A 23,372-nucleotide genomic window follows, 5' to 3' on the forward strand; every position below is an offset into this window, starting at 1 on the left:
GGAACTCAGATAACAGCAGTCAACACTAGATAAACTCAGTTTGTTCCCAGCAAACGCAGCTCCCATCTGCCTGTCCTTTAAACTCCATCCCCAGGTGTGCCTTGTGAAGGGAATCAGGGCCCCTTCCTCCCTCGTAAGCCATGCAACCCACATTGCTCTCTTCTCCGTTCTTCCCTGCGTGCCCTGGGATGAAGAAGGGGTGGACCTGCGTCTTCCTCTGAACCTCTCTCCCTTGTTCAACCTCTCCCCTGCTCTGCCCAGCCTGACTTTGCGCTTCCCCAGTTTCCTCCACAGCCAATGGAGCTACTCTCCCGCTCTCTGTCAGCTGTTCGTCTTCATGACAATTCCTCTCCCTTCCTGGTGCCTTTTTTCCTAAGCAAGAGCGCTTACAATTTTCCCATCGGTTTGTCCTTATAGTGCCGCCTTCTGCTACGGGTTTTCAAATCTGTGGATAGATTTGAACCTGTTTTGAAGGTTGGTTTTTCAGGCACCGCACCCCAACCTCGTTCTTCAGAAATGCAGCTCCATGGGTGACGGTTTTACGAATGCCGGAGCTCCTTTCAGTGCAGAGCAATTAACCGCTTGGTGCCTCCTCTCCTAAAATGTTTATCGTGTCCCCTCACTCACGGCTAGACCTTGTCCTGAGAATGCTACAGTCACTAGCCAATCCAGCTGTGAGGCTTAAGAAATCGCCTTGGATGACAGGATAGACTGGATTGGTTAAAGTCCATGATGGCTTGTTTGTGACGGTGTGTGAGATAATTCTCCCCTGGTTTATAAGCTGGGTCACTTTCCTTCTGAGTTACGAAGTGAAACAGGCGGGAAAAGACCAGAAGGGGAATGTCCATCCATCCATCCCAACACAGAAAAAAATAACTGCAGAAAAAGACCTAGTGGCCCATCGAGTTTGCTCTTTGAGTTGATTTGTTTTTGTTTGTTTGTGTATTTATTTAAATTATTATTTTAGGTGCGCTGAAGGTGCGCTGCAGGCAAACGAAACTGCACAGGCGCGAGATCTAGGTTGCGCACTCTTCCTCCCTGTCCCCCCCCCAAAAAATATTAGGGACCACTGACATAACCAACCCAATTTAATGACCTTTTTTCCCACGGTCATTAAGCATCGTAAGCCCATTGTTCGCTATGGCACAGTTTTGCCGAAAAAGCGAGCAAACTTTTGCTCTTTGGCATAAAATGCAGTCATGTGACTGGGGGACACTACCAACGGCCATGCGGTCAAGTCTGGCCAGATGGCCACAGGGGAGCGACCGTCAGAACTCCTCCCCCCACCCTTTTTTTTTTGGGCAATGAGTCCGAACTTGGAAGAATCGTAAAGCAGATTAGCTGAGAATTATGGGGAAAGGCAGCCTCTACGTCTCTGAAAGGCACCCAGCGCGGAGAGCCACCGGACATGAGGCTTAATTTTGTCACATTTAAAAGTCACTTTCTAGCGCAATGTGATAAGAAGTTCTTAACAGCTCACTGGGCAGGTTCTTTCTCTGTGTCCTTCTCATCCAAGTCTTGTTTTTGTCTTTTTGTGTTGGCGGTCCTACTTCCAAATAACTCAGTCCCACCTGACACTCCAGAGAGACCGGAGAGTGGCTTCGGGGTAACGTCTGTGTAATATTCCTTCTCTTGTAAGAAAGCCTTCAGAACCCCTTCATACCCACCGAAGCCTCCCTACTCTGTAAATGTTTTGGAGATTCTCCGTCATCCAGGTCACGGTTGTCGCAAAGGTGCTTTTTCAAGAGGCAACTTAATTTTCTTGTTTTTCCTTTGAAGACGTTTCGCTTCTCATCCAAGAAGCTTCTTCAGCTCTGACTGGATGGTGGGGAATGGGAGGGTTTATGCTCCTCGCAGACAGCTGGTCATTTGCATCCTTGAGTCGTTGAGGCCACTTGGAGGTTTATCTCTGTCCTCGGGGTCACCTGAGCGAGGCAAATGGGTGCGGAGCCTTCTTGGAACTGCTGAAAGGACTGTGTTGTAGACTGCAGAGAGATGGTGCCGTATCCTTCCCCCTTGGTTGAGAAAAGGCTGGCCAACTTTTACACAGATGGTCTCTTTAACCCCTCTTTCAAACCAGAAGTTCCCTCAGAGTGGCCTATGGCTTTTAAATGCAGGTAGACTGCTGAATCGTGTCCTGATGAGTTTGTTCTTCTGTGTTGTGCCAGGTGCTTATGAAGTGGTTGTTTCCCCAATGTACAGATCTGCACATGGCTCATGTGCAAATGACCAGCTGCCTGCAGGGAGTATAAAAAAAGGAAGGGAGAGAGGAAGAAAATGAAAGGAAGGAAGGAAGGAAGGAAGGAAGGAAGGAAGGACAGACAGTATTACTGGAATTAATTGGGCTGTACAAGAGGCTTGAAATACAATGCTAAAATTAAAAACTGATTATGAATTTACAGAGTAGAACTGGTGGCTTCTGAGATTATGAAACTGCAGTTATTGAAATAATGTCCAGAGAAAGAGACTGAGGAAGGAAGGAAGGGAGGGAGGGAGGAAAAGAAAGCAAAAGAAGGAAGGAGAAAGGGGAAAGGAAGGAAGGAAGAAAGGAAGAAAGAAAGAAAGAAAGAAAGAAAGACACCTGACCTCTTTCCCACAGTATCTTTAGGCCAAGCATTGGACAGAGCGATCAAACATGCAAAACTTTCGAAAGAGTATTACTTGTGTCAGAGTTTAATAGCCACAACGTTAGAATAAAACTACCAGTAAATCTTAAGTCTCCAGGCATAATAGCCAGATGACCTATGACAGCAAAGAACTTGGCTTGCCCAAGAAGAGAGTAGTTCCGAAGGTCGCTGGAACAAGGGACACCAAAACAAGAAACCCAGACAAGCCTTTATAACCCAACCCTCTGCCTTCCAAAATTTGTTCGTGTGTGTCTTGTGTTTCTTTCTGTCGCCAGCTGCCCACTGTCTTCTTAGCCCTAGTAAGGTCCATCTAGACTGGTGCTTAGCAACATCCCCGTGAACATTTCAGCATGCTGGCTGAGGAATTCTGTTAATTTATGGACTCTCAAACATTCTTATCTTTAGAAAAGAATATTTATAGCTCATGGTTGAACTCTGAGGGGTCCTTGATGCTCTCTGAGCTTGGTGGTTTTCTTCCAGACATTTCATGACCAAAGTTGGTTGCATCATCAGTGTGGTACTAGCACTGGCTATGTTCCCTAGTCACATCTACTGAGGATATTACAACTAATTTTCAATTAGCGACCACAGTGGAGCTCAAAATTTCCATTGCTAAGCGAGACAGTTGTTCAGTGAGCTTTTGCCCCATTTTACGACCTTTTCTTGCCACAGTTGTTCAAGTGAATCACTGCACTTGTAAAGTTAATGACACAGTTGTTAAGTGAATCTGGCTTGCCCGTGGTCAGAAGATCGCAAAAGGGGAAGACTCTGGGACACGGCTACCGTCATAGATACAAGTCAGTTGCCAGGCATCTGAATTTTGATCACGTGACCACAGGGACGCTGCAGTGGTTGCAAGTGTGAAAAACGGTCATAACTTTCAGTGCTGTTGTAACTTCAAATGGTCCAATTCTTTGGTTTGAAGGTTTGATTTTAACTTTTGATACGTTAACTTAGTTGTAACTGTACGCCGCCCAGAATTATCCTATGGTAAGATGGGCAGTCGATACATTTTATCAACAAATAAATTTGATAAATTAACAAATAAGTACAGGTGTCAGCATTCCAGAAACCCTCCATTCTGCCCAAGAACTCTGAGACAGACATCTTCTCAAAGGTTCCTTTTTATTTGGATAGTAAACTGGCACAACTGGGGAATCCCGAATCTGAAAGTTCCGGGCTTCCTTACAATAAGTAGAAACTACAAAATCCATCCCCCTGCACCCATCATCACATCACATGGCCCAATCACCATCCGCCCCAAGTTAAGACTTCCGCTCACTTAGGTGCAACACAACGTGACCTTGAATCAGAAAAAAAGAATGTTATTATGTCTAACTAGAATTACTCCAATAAATTCCCCCCTCCCACTTTCCCAGGCACAAAATGTGAAAGCGTGGGAGCATCGGATCTCAATATGGCTTCCAAAGATGGACAACAGGGCTACCTGTCAACCCCTGAAGCTGGCCTGACCGAGTCCATTTTCTGGGCTTCAGTGTTGCCACACTGGAGCTGAGGGGCTAGGGAGGGGGCGGGGAATAGAGATAGATGGGGCTTGTAGCCCAAACAAAATACTTTCTCCTGGGAACCCAGGACATTCCCACAGGTGGTCAGAGAGAGGAGGAGTGAAATTACCAGGCCACTGGAAGACATAATGGTTGGACCACGTGACTGATCATTTGGGGAAGGGGGAAGACTTTTAAGTAGGTGAAAACCGCGGGAATTGCTAGAGTCGGCTTTCACCAGTCTGTGCCAAGATGATATATCCAATAAAACAGTCCTTTGAGGAATAGAACTGCCTCGGAATGCTATTTGCTATGGTTGTATCACTTGGAACCCTGACACTACTTGAACTTTGTGGTCTCATGAAACCCCTGCAAGAACCACCCGCCCAAGTTCTGGAGAGCAACAAGGACCCCACTTTCGTCAACTTCGCTGAGGCTGAGCAACTACCGTTCTAGACTCCCGTGTGGCGCGTTGGGCCGGCCAGTTATCGGGGGCAGGGGTCTCCCGCCCCTGTGGCTCAGCTACGGGGGAAAGCTCTTGTGTCACATTTTTAGCGTTAAGTAATCCACCTTCCCCTGTTGCAGGCTGTCCTACGCTTGGACGATATCACCCTGTGGAGGATCCCTAAAAGGGAGAGGCGGGAGTTATTCAAGCGCGTTTGCGGCAAGCCGGCGAGGTACGCGGCGGCCCTGTTCCGACGGATGGTCCCCCCAGATGAGCTGCGGAGGTGGCGAAGCGCCGTTAGCTATTACGGGGGCAGAGGGAAGCGCGCCCTGCCCCACAACCTGGTGTTCCGCTTGCGGCACCTCTTGTACAGGCAGTACTCGGACATTATGGCGGCCGACTGGAGAAAAATCCGGTTGAAAATCAACAAGATCCTGGGGGCTTGATGGGGGAATCCGGGCCTTTGCTGCTGCACGGCTCTCCCGTAGGGATCTTGTTGTTTCTGGCAGGCTGGGCCGGAAGCCTTCCCAAAAGACGAGACTGTGGCGACCTGTTGAAGTGTTCTGGGCCAAAGCTGGACTCTTTTTTGTGTGTCTGTGGTTGTGCTGGTGGCCCGTGATGGGCACAGCAGGGGCCACCTGTTCCCTTGTCTGGCTGTGAAAAGTTGGGCCTTGCCAACCCAGCAATAAATGTTTTGGTTTTTTTTTAATGCATTGTCTTCTGACCAGTGTGATTCCCTTCTTTATTTGCTCTTTTGATCTCCGGGGAGGAGATAATATGGCGTACCAAAATGCCCAACAGACCAGGGTTTGGCCAGCATTGCCTCAAAGGGGGAAAGTGGAATGAAGCTTTCTTGATGTCCTCACAGAGGCAAAAGGGAAAATGGTTTGCAGGAAATGCAGGTCGTCCTCAACTTACCACCACAATTGAGACCCAAATTTCTGTTGCTCCATGAAATAGTTATTAAAGTGAGTTTTGCCCCATTTTCTTGCCATAGTTGTTAAGTGAATCTGGCTTTCTCATTGACTTTGCTTTGTCAGAAAGTTACAAAAGGCTGTTCCCAGCACCCTGCAACCGTCATAAATATGAGTCAGGTGCCAAACGTCTGAATTTTCATCACGTAACCACAGCGATGCTGCCGTGGTTGTAAGTGTGAAAAACAATCTTTAAGTTTAAAAAAAATTTCAAAGCTGTTGTAACTTCCAGCGAACCGTTGTAAGTCGAGGACTACTTGTATATCTCAAGCCCAGTGGCGATGTACAGATTTAAGTTATATACCATCCAGGTTCCAAGAACTGATGTATGCTTACTAAGAGAGCGATTAACACCATAAAAGGAGGGGGAAAATATATATATTTTTCTGGATACAAGTGAGAAGAAACCATGCTGGTGGGTTTATTTTTGGGGATAATTCTGCAAAATAATGCAAATAAGACATCAAGATCTTTCTGGTATAAAATTGGGCACTTTGGAAAATGCTAAATATTGTACGTTCACTGCTCTAACAATACTGCATCATTATTGCTAAGCAACCCTTTCTTTTGCTCTCTGACAAAGCATTTCTCACCTAATAATTGGTTGCATGGCTTTACACAGAGATGTCTTGCACTCTCTCTCTATATATGTGAGCAGGTAGGTGTGTCACGGCTAAGCATTTGTCAGTTTTCTCCGAAAACAACTCAGGATTTGTAAGGGACCAAAAGAGGAAACAAACGGATGCCTGGATTTGAACTGGAATCGGAGGGACCAGAAGCCTGGGAAATGGAAAGAAATCATGTCTTTGAACGGAAATGTTAAGATGCTCTCATAAAAGGGTGGTTCTATGTCTTCATCCACACCAGGTTTACCACAGATAGTCCACGACTACAATCGAGCCCAACATTTATGTTGCTAAGTGAGAAATTTGTTAAGTGAGTTTTGCTCCATTTTACGACTTTTCTGGCTACGTTTGTTAATCAAATCACCGCAGTTGTTAAATTAGCAACATGGTCGTTAAGCGAATCCGGCTTCCCTGTTGACTTTGCTTCTCAGAAGTTGGCAAAAGGGGAATCACATGACCCGGGAGACATTGCACCCGTCATAAATATGTGTTTGTGGCCTATGGAACTCCTTGCCCCATGAAGTGTTCTGACCCAAGCCTTGTTCAAATCAGAATATGTATAAAAGCAACCCTTTTTAATGTGGTGCTGTGAACTCTGTGCATTCACAGCCAAGAGTCGTTCAAAACTAATCGTCCCAGATAAGAGCAAGCCCTTCTTTCAAGGTTGCAAAAGGCTGCCAAGAATATCCCAAGCCAGAAGTTTCAAAAAAACAAACCGGAGTAAGCAGGGCTTCAACGAGAACTCAACGATTAGAAAGAGCTTCTTTGCTTCCTGCAAAGAAGCCAACCCCAAAGGCTGGCTTTTATCCCTTATGGGAGGGCCCAACACCTTCCAGCCTTACTCCAGAGTCTCCCATGCTGCTTCAGCTGCTGTTTCCTTCAAGCAGCCCTGTTCACACGTGCACTGGGCACAGGGTCCTCTTCATCACTGCTGCCAGACTCCCCAACCTCCAAAGGCAGCACCCCACTCTCCGATAGTCCTGGCCCCATCCTGGCTTCTCACACAGGCCCCTCGTCCGAATCCTCACTGTCAGAGACCTCAGCCATCCATACCTGCTGCCAGCAAACCACAACATAAAAGTTTAGCAGGGCTCCATCCTTTCATCCTTCCTGAAGGCTTGCCCTAACAGCTCGATCAATAAACTAGCAGGCGTCTCATGACCTAACTAGATAACTTCATCAGTGCTAGAGTGGAGTGGAGTTTGCTCTCTGTTTACATACTATGGCTTGTCCTGTCAGTATTGGCAGGAGTGTGGTTTCCGTTTTGCTAGTTTCTTGGTTAGGTGTGTACAATATCTGGTGGATGGGACTAGTATTATGCCCATAATAGGTAGTATTATACTCACCTTCTCTAACCTGGTACGACAGGTAGATTTTAAGGAAAGTTAATCCCTCAGATTGCCTGGTTCTGTGCCATCGTGGGCTTGAAGGTGATAATCAGCAGTTTGAATAACACCCTGTATCTGTTAGGTTAGAATAACAGATAATCAGAGTTGGAAGGGACTTTGTAGGTCATCTAGTCCAACCCCCCCCCCCCGCCGCCCAAGCGGGAGACCCTACACCATTTCTGACAAATGGCAGTTCAATCTCTCTTGAAGGTCTCAAGTGATGGCGCTCCCACAACTTCCGAGAGCAACTTCTGTTCCATGGGTTGATTGTTCTGTCAAAAAGTTTCTCCTTATTTCCAGGTTGAATCTCTCCTTGTTCAGTTTCCATCCATTATTCCTTGTCTGGCCTTCAGGTACCTTGGAAAATAGCTTGACTCCCCTTCCTCCTCTCTGTGGCAGCCCCTCAAATACTGGAAGGCCGCTATCCTGTCTCCCCTGGTCCTTCTCTTCCCTAGACTAGCCAGGCCCAGTTCCTGCAACCAATCTTCATATGTTTTCATCTCCAGTCCCCTCATCATCCTGGTTGCTTTTCTCTGTACTTTTTCTACAGTCTCAACATCTTTTTTGTAATGTGGTGACCAAAACTGGATGCAGAACTCTAGGTGTGGTCTTACTAAGGCTTTATAGAGTGGTATTAGTACTTCCCTTGATCTCGATTGCATCCCTCTGTTGATGCAACTTAGGATTGATTGCATTAGCTTTTTTGGCTGCTGCTGCACACGGCTGGCTCCTATTGAGCTGGTTGTCCACTAAGACTCCAAGATCCCTGTCACAGTTCCTGCTACTGAGCCTGGTTTCACCCGGTTCATATGTGTCCTTTGGGTTTTTCTTGCCTAAGTGTAGGACTTTCCTTTTCTCTACATTGAATTTCATTTAGTTAGATACGGCCCAGTGTTCCAGTCTGTCAAGATCCCTCTCGATCTTGAACCTATCTTCTTGGGTGTTGGCTATTCCTGCCATAGCTTTAATTGGGCAAGATTCTGTCTATAGGTAGTCCTCGACTTACAACGGTTCATTTGGTGACCGTTCCAAAGTTACAACGGCACTGAAAAAAAAGTGACTTAGGACCATTTTTCACACTTTACGACCCTTGCGGCATTCCCCCCCTGGTCACATGATCAAAATTAAGTCCCTAGGCCATTGGTTCCTATTTATGACAGTTGCCGTGTCCCAAGGTCACCTGATCCCCGCTTGCGTCCTTCTGACAAGTCAAGTCAATGCAAAATCCAGGTTCACTTAGCAACCGTGTTGCTAATTTAACGAACGCAGCAATTCCCTTAACGTGTGGCAAGGTCGTAAAATGGGGGCAAACTGAACTTAAATGTTCCACTTACATAAACGTTGGGCTCAACTGGGATCGTAACTCGAGGCTTACCTGTATTAGGTGTCAGCAGTAACAATCTTCATTCAAATGCATCTCACTGGGTCAGCTCCAGGGCCTGTCCCTCACACCTTCAGGCCTTCTAGGGGGAGGAAAAGGTTTTTGCAACAACCAAACTCAGAGAGCACCGAGAACTCCGTCCACAGTTCGGTCCTGGGCTACAAATATTTTCTCGTATGGATAAGCATCTGTGGCTGAAATGGTAGCATCAGGAGGATAAGCGGACCAGAAAAGGTTGAACGGCAGCAGCAGCAATAACAACAACAATAATAATAAAGCATTAAAGGTTTAACCTTGGACCTTTGCCTCTTTACACCACGACGAGTAGTCCTCGATCCCAGCATTTCTGTTACTAACTGAAACATTTGTCAAGTGAGTTTTGCCCCCATTTTAATGACCTTTCTTGCAACCAGCTGTTAAGTGCAGGGGTCTCCAACCTTAGCAAAACTGGCTGAGGAACTCTGGGAGTTGAAGTCCACAAGTCTTAAAGTTGCCAAGGTTGGAGACCCCTGTTAAGTGAGTAGCACGGTGGTTCAGGGAACGAGGTCTCCCCCTTGGACTCTGCTTGTCAGAAGGTTGCAAAAGGAGATCACGTGACCTCTGGACACCGCGGCCGTCGTAAATATGAATCAGTCGCCAAGCTTCTGGATTTTGATCAGGGGACCATCAGGATGCTGCAAAAACGGTGTGAAAGACGATCGTAAGTTGTTGGTTTTTTTTAGAGACCGTTGTAACTTCGAACGGTCTCTTAAATGATGTGGTAAGTCAAGGACTACCTGTATTGTTCACGTTGTAAGGTATGCAAAATAATGTGCTCTCTCTCTTTTTTTTTCTTTCTTTTTTTCCTTCTTTTCTTTTTGTTGGCCTTTTTCTCTTCCAGACGACTTCTACTTTCTCGAAACTCAAAATGGAGATCAAGAAAAGCCGCCGTCACCCTCTGGGGAAGCCGCCCACCCGCTCCCCGTTGTCGGTGGTGAAGCAGGAAGCCTCCAGTGATGAAGGTGAGTCCAAAAAGGGGAAAACGAGGCCTGCTTATGAACAGACCAGGGTTTAGTCATTCCTCCGGTTGCCCTGGGCAACAGAGCCGCAAATGGGCTGGAAGAAGAATTACTCTTCAATCCTCTTTTGCCAAGAGGCTCCAACCTTTGCCGGCTGCGGAGGAACCATGGTTAGCCTCAAAGCCCACCTGGGCAGGTTTTGAAAGGATGACACCTTCTCATCTTCCCACCGTTTGGGGGCTTTATTTGACAAAAATCACAGCCTGCTTCATCTCTTAACCAGAGTCATAAAAACACTAGCAGCTTAGTACATTTTAGGGAGGTTTTTTTTTTTTTTTAAAAAAGCAGCTTGTTAAAGGTATTTGAGGTATCTTTTGTGCGAGAGACAAAGACACAACGTACAATAGGGTGCCGACAGATCATTTTTCTCCTATTCTTTAACAGTGTCATCCACTACCTCTCTCTGCTCAGGAATAATTACAGAGACGGTTTGGTTTCATGTTGAAGGCAGCAGGCTAGAAACAAAGAGACTTTAGAATTGAAAGCTATCTGGGTAACTTTGGGCCAATCGCCAGGAGATGGTGAGCTCTAGTCCTGCCTTAGATATGAAACTTGTCTGGGTGACTTTGGGCCAATCACAGGAGACAATGAGTTCTAGTGCTGCCTTAGGCATGAAAGCCAGCTGGGTGACTTTGGGCCAATCACCAGGAGACGGTGAGTTCTAGTTCTCCCTTAGGCAGGAAAGCTGGATGGACGTCTTTGAGCCAATCAGCAGGAGTATCTGGCTTTCTTGCCTAAAATGGGACTAGAATTAGCCCCACTTTAGGCAGGAAAGCCAGACACTTTAGGTGTGTCTTTTGCCCAGTCATCAGGAGATGGTGAGTTCTAGTCCCACCTTATGCATGAAAAACATCTGGGTGTTTCTGGGACAATCACCAGGATAGTGAGTTCTAGTCCCATTTTAAGCATGAAAACCGGTTGCATGTTTTTGGGTCAATCACCAGGAGACGGTGAGTTCTAGTCCCACCTTAGGCAGGAAAGCCAGCTGGGTGACTTTGGGCCAATCACCAGGCGACAGAGAGTTCTAGTCCTGTCTTAAGACACAAAAGCCAGACTTGGGGCTAGTTTCTGCCCAACCCACCTCACAGGGTTGTTGGGGTGGGGAAAATGAGAAGTGGAAGGAGTGTAAAGTTTGTTAGCTGCTTTGGGCTACCCTGTTTCTCCAACAGTACGGCCTCCCCCAATAAGAAGTCCCAGCATGTTTTATAGGCATGAAATGAAATTAAAGTCCCTCCCCCCAAATTAAGGCCTATATTAAAACATGCGAACTGGGGGGGGGAAATGGCGGCGGGGGGAGGGCTTGCCGTTAGGAAGTACTTTTGTTGCACACCCGGATATGGTGCTGCCTGCGTTGACCCCGATACGAAGTGCCCCACCAATGCTGAGGTCAACATCCAAGCCATCGTCACCCGCCCGTCCGAAGATGCAAGGGGGGAGAATTAAGTCACCCCCGAAAAGACGGCCTAGCCATTTTTTCAGGGCTCAAAAAAAAAAAAAAAAGACCCGGCCTTATTATATGAGAAACACGGTACTTATTAAGTAATAAAAGTGGGATGAAAAATATATGTTTCCCCAAGTTTTGTGGAACTGGGGGCTGTACGTTTGAACCCCAAATAAAAGGTTTTGAGGCAACTTCCTTGACCATCATAGCCAGCCATCTGGTGGCCACTTCTCTGCCTCTTTGTGCCTTTCTGCATCTACCAATCATTTGATGTAGTCCCCCCCCCCAAATACCAACCCCAACCTCCCCCCCCCTGCATCTTCACGTAGATGAACAGACAGAAAGCGGCTCCTGCATTTTTCCTGTGCGTCAGGACGAGATACCCTCCTCTTCATCGGAGGGCAGCTCGTCCCTCGCAGAGTTGGTAGCTGTGAGCATCGATGGCAACCCATCCGTTACGGTGGGATTGAGATAGGGGGGGCCTTGAAGGGGGGGGCTTTTATCTCTTATTTCTGGCTTGAGCTTCATCTCTGCCTGGTCGACTCGCTGGATTTGACACACGAGGCTTGGCCGCTAAACCTTGTTCTTGCCGGACCCTTGAGTCACGGAGCTGTTCTGGCTTGCTGGATCAGGTGACGGCTGTCAGGAGAATTCCAACATTTTCGAATCGAAGGTCCATGCAAGGCCACATCGCCGGACAAGGAGAATTGGCAGGGAGGACAGTACATGTGCTTCTACATGAGCGAATGATTGGGTTTAGTCTTTTACATGCCATCATAAGGGTCTCTTCTCTAGGATATTTCTCTCTTCTCTAGGTTATAGAATAGAATAGAATAACAGAGTTGGAAGGGACCTTGGAGGTCTTCTAGTCCAACCCTGTGCTTAGGCAGGAAACCCCGTACCATTTCAGAGAAATGCTATCCAATCTCTTAAAAACTTCCAGTGTTGGAGCGTTTACAACAAGGATCTTCAAACTTGGCAAGTTTAAGACTTGAGGACTCCCAGAATTCTGGAGCTAACATGACTGGAGGAGGAATTCTGGGAGTTGAAGTCCTCAAGTCTTAAATCTGTCAAGTTTGAAGACCCCTGATTTTACAACTTCTGGAGGCAAGTGGTTCCACTGATTAATTGTTCTAACTGTCAAGAAATTTCTCCTTAGTTGCTTCTCTTCTTGATTAGTTTCCATCCATTATTTCTTGTCCTGCCCTCGGGTGCTTTGGAGAATAGCTTGACTCCCTCTTCTTTGAGGCAGCTCCTGAGATATTGGAAGACTACTATCATGTCTCCCCTAGTCCTTCTTTTCATCAAACAAGACCTACTCAGTTCCTGCAACCGTTCTTCATATGTTTTAGCCTCCAGGCCCCTTTGTGGCTCTTCTCTGCACTCTTTCTCGAGTCTCGACATCTTTTTTACATCATGGCGACCAAAACTGGGTGCAGTATTCTAGCTGTGGTCTTACTAAGGCATTATAAAGTAGTATTAATATTAATATTCTATTCTCTCTTCTCTAGTATATTCTTCTCTAACATAATCTCTCTTCTCTTCTCTAGCATATTCTGTTCTCTCTTTTTTTGTGTCTTAAGGGGGGACTAGAATTCACCGTCTCCTGGTTTCTAGCCCAGTGCCTTATAATGGCGCTTTATTTGCTAAATCCACCCTTTTGATAGACCCTAGCCAAGGTGAAAGCTGACAAACAGATACAAATCTCAACTAAGATAGCCTTGCTTCCTTTTTACTTGACATTTGGGGTGGCTTTGAGTACTCAAGTTTAGCTAACCCCAAGATTTTCTTTAAGAGCCCTAATAATGGATAGTTAGTGTTTGAATGTTTGAATTTGATCATAAGGATTTTTTTAAAAAACTACATTAAGCACTTTTGGAGATTTAGTCAGGTCATGTTAAAAAATGGGAACTGATGTAATTTCTGTTTTAAGTTAATTGGGAAGCATTCTCTCTGGCTCTCTTTCTCCCTTTTGATCTTTATTTCAGTCCTTCTGAATTCCTGGAGGAATGGTTCAGCCAGGTGCTTTAAAAAGCACAATTGTTCCACTTTCAGAAACCTCATTTTTTTAAAAATTGCCCAGTCTAGTCCTTATTCCTGGCCAGGGTTCTGCAGGTCTAGCTCTGAACTAATTGTCTTTCCTTCCTTCCTTCCTTCCTTCCTTCCTTCCTTCCTTCCTTCCTTCCTTCCTTCCTTCCTTCCTTCCTTCCTTCCTTCCTTCCTTCCTTCCTTCCTTCCTTCCTTCCTTCCTTCTTTCTTTCTTTCTTTCTTTCTTTCTTTCTTTCTTTCTTTCTTTCTTTCTTTCTTTCTTTCTTTCTTTCTTTCTTTCTCATCAAACTTGTATGCCACCTATCTCACCAAATGTGACACTCGGCAGCTTAACACATTGAAAACTAAAGCATAAATCTTTTATTGGCTGTTTCCTGAACCGAACAGGAAGCAATCCAAAAGAGGGTAACCGTATTAAGTTGCTCAATTTCACAAGAAAGCCACAAACTTCTCTTTTTTTATTCCACCCTTGGACTACTACATCCACTTTTGGTCACCACAATACAAAAAAAAGATGTCAAAACTCTAGAAAGAGTGTAGAGAAGAGCAACCAAGATGATGAGGCGACTGGAGGGTAAAACATACAAAGCACGGTTGCTGGAATTGGGTACGTCTGGTTTAATGAAGAGAAGGGCTAGGGGTGACATGACAACAGTCTTCCAATATTTGAGGAGGGGCTGCCCCAAAGAAGAGGGAGTCAAGCTATTCTCCAAAGCCCCTGAAGGCAGGACAAGAAGCAATGGAGGGAAACTGGTCCAAGATGCCTTCTAACTATATTAAGAGCCATGGTGTGGCTCTAACCATGGTGTGGTTAGAGTGCAGTACTGCAGGCTGCTTCTGCTGACTGCCGGCTGCCTGCAATTTGGCAGTTCGAACCTCTCCAGGCTCAAGGTCGACTCAGCCTTCCGTCCTTCCGAGGTGGGTAAAACGAGGACCCCGGTTGCTGAGGGGCAAGAGGCTGACGCTGTAAACCGCTTAGAGCGGGCTGTAAAAGCACCGTAAAGCAGTATATAAATACAAGTGCTGTTGCTGTCCTTCTGTTCTGTTCTGAGCCCCCTTTAGGAATCAGGGGAAGAAACTCAAGGGGTATCTGCAGGAAGCCCATAAAAGCCCAGACTTCCGTATTCGATGTTCACCGTTTCAGCTTCTTCGGGGAGATGTGAGCTTCCTCTCCTCTTCGGCCCCTCTTGTCTTTCAGAAACTCCCCTCTTCAGCAGCGAGGAAGACGCCGGGGATCCGGAGCCCCTGAAGTCTTTACTTTCCCTCCAGTGGAAAAACAAAGTGCCCAACTTTGCAGCCGAAAGGCGATTCAACGCTGCCGCTGCCCTGAGAGAGCCCTACTGTGCCATCTGCACTCTCTTCTACCCCTATAACCAGGTAATGGCGCAGCTGCTCCGGGAGGGACAAGGGGATACCGGGGGGTGGTGATCCTCGACTTACAACTGTCTGTTTAGCGACCATTCAAAATTGCGGTGGTGCTGTTAATTCTCACTGAGCCACCGTCGCAGGGTCCCCACAGTCATGTGATCAAAATTTTAGCACCCAGAAACTGGCGTGTGTTTACCATTTTACGGGGCGTTGGTGGAGGGTAAGGATGCTTTGATCTCTTTAACAGCAAGAGTGTTTTTTTTGCAATGGCAACTTTAGCGTTGCTGTCTGGGGAATTCTGAGAAGTGAAGTCCAGTAGTCTGGGAAGGTCTTCTTTCTGCATTTCTCTTAGGTCAACGTTTCCGGGTTGGCAGCCCAGAGGGGAGGGAGGGAGATGGGAAACGGTGGGGGGGTTGATTTTGTGGGAGGGGCAGGCACACGATATTCGTGGCAACCCTCACTCGCGTGGGGCCACGCCCGACCGCAACGAGTCTCCACATGAGTGGAGCCATGACTGCCCTTGACGAAGCTCATGTGAGTGGGAATGTCGGCGTTCCAGCTCACCGCCATTCCACCGGGACAGACATCTCTGAAAAGTTTCCTTTTATTTGGATAGTAAACTGGCACAACTGTGGCATCATGAATCTGAAAGTTCCGGGCTTCCTTACAATAAGTAAAAACTACAAAATCCATCCCCCTGCACCCCTCATCACATCACATGGCCCAATCACCATCCGTCCCACGTTAAGACTTCCTCTCACTTAGGTGCAACACAACCTGACCTTGAAGCAGAAAAAGAATGTTGTTGTGTCTAACTAGAATTACTCCCAATACATTTCCCCCTCCGACTTTCCCAGGCTGAATTGTGGCAGTGTGGGAGCATCGGATCTCAATAAGGCTTCCAAAGCTGATAGGGACCTTGAGTGCCCCTGACGACACTCGCACGAGTGGGGCCACGACCACCTGCAAACGCTTGGGGCAACACTACCGCAAGCATGCACATAGATGCGCGTTTCAGCTCACCACTCACTCGGCCTGATGGTGGTTAGGCCACGGCTGGGTAGTGGGCTGCGGCCCATCAGTTGGGGACCCCTCCTCTAATTTGCTTTGCAGATTGGGCTTATCTTTCACATACACACCCTGTCTTTCTTAACAGCCCACCGAGTGCAGTTTGCGCACGAGTGGACATCCTCATCCTCCTCTATTATTATTATTGTTGTTGTTACTCCACTTATTATCGGTTCTGTAGTTTTCTACGGATGAAATTTATGCATTGTTGTAACTCTTTGGCGTTCATTGGAGGTGTGTTGCTTGGAGCGGGGTAACCTCTCCTGGTTGATGTAGACTTTCCAATCAAGGTACTCACCCCCAGTGAACACCTAAGATCCACATAAAGACAGGAAGCCCTTGACTCGCCACCATTATTCATCCACACATCTCCGTTGCTAAGCAAGGCCGTTGCTAAGTGAGTTTTGCCCCATTTTACACATCCTTTCTCGCCACAGTTGTTAAAGGTAAAGTCACTGAAGCTGTTAAGGTAGTAAACCCAGTTGTTAAGTGACTCTGGACTTTCCTTATCAGAAAGGGGGGATCCTGGGACCCTGTCACTGTCATAAGTACATGCCAGTTGCCAAGCATCCAAATTTTGACCCCGTGTCCATGAGGATGCTGCAGCGGTCGTCAGTGTGAAAAACAGTGATCCGTCACTTTTTTCAGTGCTGTTATCATTTTTGAATCGTCACTAAGAGAATACAGGTAGTTACTCCACTTCCCATTGAGACTGCTTGTCAGAAGGTCGCAAAAGGCAATACCTGACCCCGGGATGCTGCAACGGTCATAAAGGTGAGTCAGTTCATAAGCCTCCGAATGCAAATCACATGACCATGGGGATGCAGCAAAGGTCATCCGTGTGAAAAATGGTCCCAAGTGACTTTTTTCAGCGCCGTTGAAACTTTGAACGGTCACTAAACGAACTTATAAGTTGAGGGCGACTTGTAGTTGTAAGTCAAGGGCTACTTGTATATAACTTTTAAGCTATAAGGGGGAAAGTATGGCATGTGATGAATAGAATAATAACAAATATCCATGGATAGCCACGTTTTTATGCCTCCTTAGCAGTGCTCCAGGTGACTGTGTGCGTGTTCTGACCTAGGCGTCCCCAAGATCACGAAGCAAGACTCCTCGTCCCAATAAAACCCCTTTTATTTAGACTAAAGTGAATTTCTCTCTAGCAAAGTCCCGGGCAACAGTCTTTTCAAGAGATTTCACAACTACAGGCCCTTATCAAGCTTGGAGAGCTGCCAGGCTGATATCCTCCAAACGCCACTCTGCAGCAGCCATTACTTGGGAAGGAGTCACGAACAGATCTTCACCCTAAGGAATTGAACTAATTGTCTCCTGCAAACACCATTCTCCTTTCACTCCTCTTTTATTCCCTATGGGAGGGGCCATTCCCCATCCACCTGAGCCTTTACTCTCGAGTCGATCCTTGTTCCTTAGTGTTCCCTTCTTCTGGCAGTTCTGCACATGTGCACACTGGGAACAGGCTCCAGCTGTTCTTCTTCCCCACTGATCCCCAACTCTGAAGGCAGCTGATAACTGTCAGAGGGCCCTGGCCCCATCTCTGCCTCTGACACAGAGCCCTCATCAGAGCCTTCCCCAGACTCCAGGACCGGCCCATGTTCCTCCCCAACCTCTTCATTGTCCGAGTCTACCACCAGCTCCGCTGGCCGCTGGTGGGGCCACAACAGCGAGCTCATAAAGAGACTTGGATCTGTGGTTCATCTTTGGTCTCTCAGGGTTGGTTTTGCTAGCAGAAAACCGGTCTTCCTTTGGGGAAGGGAGTCGCTGACAAGACACGCCTGTATTTTTGATGCTTGCAGTGTCTCGGGGTCACGCGGTCCCCTTCTGCAACCTTTTCCAGGATGTGGAAAACCAAGCGCAGCCAAACCCTTGTTTCAAGCCGTGTGTTAGTGCAGCGCGCGATCGCTTCGCTCGCCTCAGTCGTTCAGATCAGGGTTGTGCCCAAAGGGCAAGTGGACTTTGTTTTTCCTTGAAGACATTTATTTCACTTCTCATCCGAAGCTTCTTCAGTTCTGGTGGAGGATGAAAGGATTCATATACCTGGTCGTTGGCATTTTTTCTGAGGGTCGTCGAGGCCACTCGGAGGTTCATCTGTGCCCTGAATAGAGAAGGCTGTTCAACTTTAATGTGGGTGGCCTTTGATCCGAGAGGACCCGCTGGTTTGAAAGAGGGAGCAAAGAGGCCATCCACATTAAAACTGAACAGCCCTTTCTCAGCAGGGGAGTGAGATACAACACCGCCCATCTCCTGTTTACAACACAGGCCTTTCGGCAGTTCCGAGAAGGCGCCACACCCATTTCCACTACTCAGGTGGCTCTGAGGACACAGATAAACCTCCAAGTAGCCTCAACGGCTCTCAGAAAGAGTGCTAATGACCAGAGGACTGCAAGGAATGTAAATCCTTCCATCCTCCACCATTCAGTCCGAACCGAAGAAGCTTCTTGGAGGAGAAGCGAAACGTCTTCAAGGAAAAACAAAGTCCAGTTGCCTTTTGGGAAAAAGCACCTGTGAGATGATCACTTTGTTCACGGCTGCCGAGATAAAAACCACCTCGGTTCTTTCAAGGTCATTCAGCCAAGTCTCCCCATATTGGCACGGTGAGCTTTTTTTTAAAAAAAAAAATATTGGTTTTTAAAACAGACATAAACAAACAAAACATAAAAACATCAAGCCATCTTCCATATGTATACATACAGTGTGCCAGTTGGTTTACAAATTGTTTTGTGCTTCCATTTCGTAATCTTCAATTAGAATTACATTGTATATAATCTCGTATTTTCAATCAAAAATTAAATACCTTAGTATCATTATTAATCAATCATTTGACTATGCTTTTATTCATTCATGTTTTACAAGATAATCATAATTTACTTAGTTTGTTTTATAGCAGTTCATATTATCATCCCAAATCTATCCTAAAATCATTTTGTAGATATCATAAGAAAAAAAGTACATCTTTTTATATTTATTATTTTCTAAAAGTCTACATGTTTCATTGCTGTATTTTATTGTCCAACCATTGATAGAATAGATCCCAAATTTCATAAAATTGTTTCTCCTCTTGTTTTCTAATTTCAAATATCAATCTACTCATTTCAGCCCATTCCAAAATTTTCTTGAGCTTTTCGGTGAGCTTTTGACGGCAATGTAGCTTTCCGGCATCTTGGCTTTCAACAGATTTGACCATGAATAACTTCAGCCGCTTTCTAGTTCTGAGGTTGGCCAGAATGGTTGGCTATCGGAGCTATCCCAGAGCTGAACTCTATTAGGGTTTATGGCCCAAAACCAGCAGTTTGGACATGGCAACGTATCGGCTATCTCTGCAGCCATTGGACTGTTGGCGTCATATTGCAGTCTTGGCTCTCAGCCATCCTAACCGTTGCGTTGTTGTTGTTGTTGCTTAACAGACTGCTGTTTCTCAGTTGCCTTCCAAAACAGTCCCAGGTAGAACGTTTCACAGTAGCCCGAATATGTGGCGATAAAGACACAAGTCCCTTTCATCAAGGTTTTACCATCCAGGAAGGACCGTAACTGGTGCATCAACCTGAGTTGAGTAAGGTCCCCCTTGGGCCTCAGCCTTGACCTCTATCTACACCCAGCAGAAGCTCCAAAGACTTCCAAATTGTGCACCTGTTCTTTTCGAGGAAGGACAACCGTGTCCAGAACAGTCATTGGGACACTTGGAAGTTCATCGTTGTCCTCAGAGTCACTTGAGCGTGGAGCCTTCTTGCAACCGCTGAAAGGACCACGTTGTGGAGGTGTGCTTTCTGCAGGATGTTTTCTGCCTTGTGACCCTTCGCTGGGGATCACAGGCGCAGGCTGTTGGGGATGAGTCGGTGTCCAAGAAGGCCCCACACCCATTTGCACCACTCAGGTGACCCTGAGGACACCGATGAACCTCCGGGGTTTCCTCAACGACTCTCTTCAAAAAGGACGCAAATGACCAGCTGTCTGCAAGGAGTATCAATCCTTCCGTTCGCCACCCTCCAGCCAGAGCTGAAGAAGCTTCTGGGATGAGAAGGGAAACGTCTTCAAAGAAAAAACCAGACAGTCCAGTTGCCTCTTGGAGGAAAAAAATAAAATAAAAAAAGCACCTTTGGGTTGGAGCCACCGTAAAATCTGGGGGATTCTCAAGCAACCCCTCGCCTACGGAATCACTTATTTCTCATGGTTGATGCTAGTGAGGTTCAAAAGAACGAAGAGGGCCTTAATCCTGGATCTGGATGGAAGTGATGCATCGGAACGGCCTGAGCCACAACCGGGTCTGAATCCAGACTGGGAAAGGCGTAGATCTGTTTGGGCCTCCTTGAATTGGGTCATGGATTTTTTTTCTCTACTAAAGTTGTTAACCAGCTAGGAAAGTGAGCTGGTCTATGGCAGGGGTCTCCAAGCTTTGGCAACTTTGAGACTTGTGGACTTCAACTCCCAGAATCCCTCAGCCAGCAAAGCTGGCTGAGGGATTCTGGGAGTTGAAGTCCACAAGTCTCAAAGTTGCCAAAGGTTGGAGACCCCTGGTCTATGGAGTTTCTCAAATCATTCAGGACATCGTTCTCCCAAAAGTGCTTTTCCAAAAGGCAACCAAGGTCTTGCTTGCTTTCCTCCAAGAAGCTTCTTCACTTCATTTCCGTTCTTCAGAACCGAGGAAGCTTCTTGGACGAGAAGCAAAACGTTTTCAAGGCAAAACAAAACAAGAAAATCCAGTTACCTTGGTGTGTGTGTGTGTGTGTGTGTGCACCAGTTAACGGTCCTTCCTGGATGGTAAAACCTTGACAAAAGGGACTTGTGTCTTTATCGCCACATATTTAGGCGACTGTGAAACGTTCTACCTGGGACTGTTTTGGAAGGCAACTGAGAAACAGCAGCGTGTTAAAACACTTTTGCAAGAGGAAAGAAGGTTGTCACTATCAGAGCTAAATCCCAGATGTCGAATCGCATTTGATTCAATCCGTAGACATTTGATTTAATGCAATCCGAAAGCCTGGATTAAACCCAAATGATTGGAGACTCCAGTACGCTCCCAGCTTGTTCCCCTTAACTAAAAACCAAACAAATCCAATCAAATCAGAATGGAACTGGGAAGGACCTTGGAGATCTTCTAGTCCACCCCCGCTTCTCAAGCAAGAGACTCTACACCTTTCCAGACAAGTTAACTATCCAATTTCTTTTTAAAAGCCTCCAGTAATGAAGCATCCACAATTTCTAGTGGCAAGCTGTCCCCCTGGTTCATTGTCCTCACTGTTAGGAAGTTTCTTCGCAGTTCTAAGTTGCTTCTCTCCTCGATGAGTTTCCATCCATCGCTCCTTGTCCTGCCTTCTGGTGCCTGGCAGAATAATTTGACACACACACCCCCCTCCTCTTTGTAGCCGCCCCTCAAATACTTTGTATAGTTTGCCAAGGACTTCCTCTTTCGTTCAAAAAAGGGAACAGATGCTCTCCGACTCCTTTTAAGCTATAAAAGAGGTCCGGAGAATAAATGGCTACTCTAGAGCTCTCTACACTCGTGATAATGATGGGCAGCGACATTTCCTGCTCAGACCGAGAAAAGCTTCCAAGGGCCCACATATAATAACCGAGAGGAAATAATTCCCTTTATTGTTTGCAGAGAAAAAAAAAAAACACTTCCCCCAATAGCAGTTTTCGCTTCTCTGGCGAGCCAAGAAAGTAGAGGTCTCCTGCCATAATAATTTGGATAATGTGTTTTTTCTGCTCCAAGGTCTCGCCAGCGGAAAAGGAGACGCCCCCGCCGTCCGGGGCCGAAAGCCCTTCGCTCCAGCCCCCTTTTAAGAACGGGCAGAAGACCAAACCTCTGATCCCTGAAATGTGCTTCACCTCAAGCAGCGAGAACACGGAGCCCCTCCCGTCCAACTCGTACATCGGAGACGATGGGAACAGCTTGTTAATCTCCTGCGCCAAGTGCTGCCTGCAAGTCCACGCCAGTAAGTGCCCCGGCTTCCAGATTCCGTGCTGCGGCCACTTTTTTCTGCCTCTCTTCTCTGGCCAAAAAAAAAAAAAAAAAAAAGGCCTCTCCGTCAGATGGGATCCCCTCTTTAACAGAATAATAGAGTGGGGAGGTCTTCTAGTCCAACCCCCTGCTCAGGCAGGAGACCCTATATACCAAGGGTATCCAACCTTGGCAACTTTAAGACTTGTGGACTTCAATTCCCAGAATTCCTCAGCCAGCTGGCTGAGGAATTCTGGGAGTTGAAGTCCACAAGTCTTAAAGTTGCCAAGGTTGGACACCCCTGCTATATACCATTTTAGATAAATAACAGAATAACAGAGTGAGTGTCATGCCCCTGTTAGAATCTGACTCCGAGGGAGAGGAGGAACAGCGGACAAGGAGTATGGCTCCGGAGGTTGTGGAGGAAACTGGGGAAGGGCACAGGCCGTCTGGGCAGCCAGAGAAAGATCCAGGCCCGCCCCCTCTTCATCCTAGGGCACGCAGGGAGGAGCGGATAAGGGAGAAACGTGAATGGCATGGTCTACGGGGGAGGAAAGGGCCCTGAGCCCCTTCATGGGCTGCAGCTGTTTAGAAGGACAAACTGCGCACAGGCCAACGCTGGAAGCAAAGCGTGAAAATATTTCTAGTCTGTCAGTTCTTATCTGAGTTCTGGCGTCCTTCCCAGTGTGCGTATTTCGGTATCTGTGGACGTCTTCCAGCCCTTATCCTGCCTTCTCTCATTAATTGCTTCAGCGTGGTTTGCATTGTTTTTTTCTATTTATAAATTTATATGTATTTTGAGTTTGAACGGAATTTCTTCCTCCTCGCAACTGTTTGTGGGGGAGTTTTTTCCTCCAGTCCATGATAATTGGACCTTCGAAGCCAAGGGGAAAGAATGAAAGGGACTTTCACCTGCTTTTTGTGTCTTCGTTGGTTTTGTATCCCACCCTGGGTCATCACAGTGGGGAGGGACCTTGGAGGTCATCTGTGACCGTCATAAATACGAGTCAGTATTTGTCAAGCGGCTGAACGTAGATCCCATGACCTTGGGATTGCTACAGAGGGCGTAAGTGTGGAAAACAGCCATGCGTCACTTTTTTTTCAGTGCCGTTGTGACTTTGAATGGTCACTAAATGAGCGGCTGTAAATCCAGGACTCCCTCTTATTGCCTCTCCAGCAAAATTATTCTGGGTTATCATCTTCTATTTGGAATTCTTTAAATATTTTTCACAAATTCTTTGGAGGGGTGGGCGGGGGGGAACCCTGTCTCTTTTATTTTCCCAAAGAGAAACGGATTGCGGAGGACTGGCTTCCCCTTGGCAGTTGGACCGAAAAAGTATTTTATTTATTAAATGCTCATCCCGTCCATCTGTCTCTCAAAGCAACTCTGGAGTCTGCCATAAATAACAATGCGGCCATTTAAAAAAAAACGAATCCTGGCTTTAAGCCTCCCCAAGAGATGCGCTTGTTTATATATATTTTCTCT

The 23,372-nt window shown here is 46.6% G+C and overlaps 1 protein-coding gene across 2 annotated transcripts in view; it reads left to right on the forward strand.

The window, feature by feature from the left end:
* Positions 1–23,372, forward strand: part of KDM4B (lysine demethylase 4B) — a 233,181-nt gene that overhangs the window by 186,916 nt on the left and 22,893 nt on the right. For both annotated transcript variants that reach the window (XM_087922621.1, XM_087922622.1), the window contains exons 13-15: positions 9,827–9,947; positions 14,693–14,871; positions 21,659–21,881. In XM_087922621.1, the coding sequence (XP_087778747.1) occupies positions 9,827–9,947; positions 14,693–14,871; positions 21,659–21,881 (523 nt within the window). The remainder of the gene's footprint in view (positions 1–9,826; positions 9,948–14,692; positions 14,872–21,658; positions 21,882–23,372) is intronic.

Source organism: Pseudonaja textilis, chromosome 1 (genome assembly GCF_049901715.1).
Source record: "Pseudonaja textilis isolate UNSWEBS1 chromosome 1, rPseTex1.2, whole genome shotgun sequence".
NCBI classification, from domain to species: domain Eukaryota; kingdom Metazoa; phylum Chordata; class Lepidosauria; order Squamata; family Elapidae; genus Pseudonaja; species Pseudonaja textilis.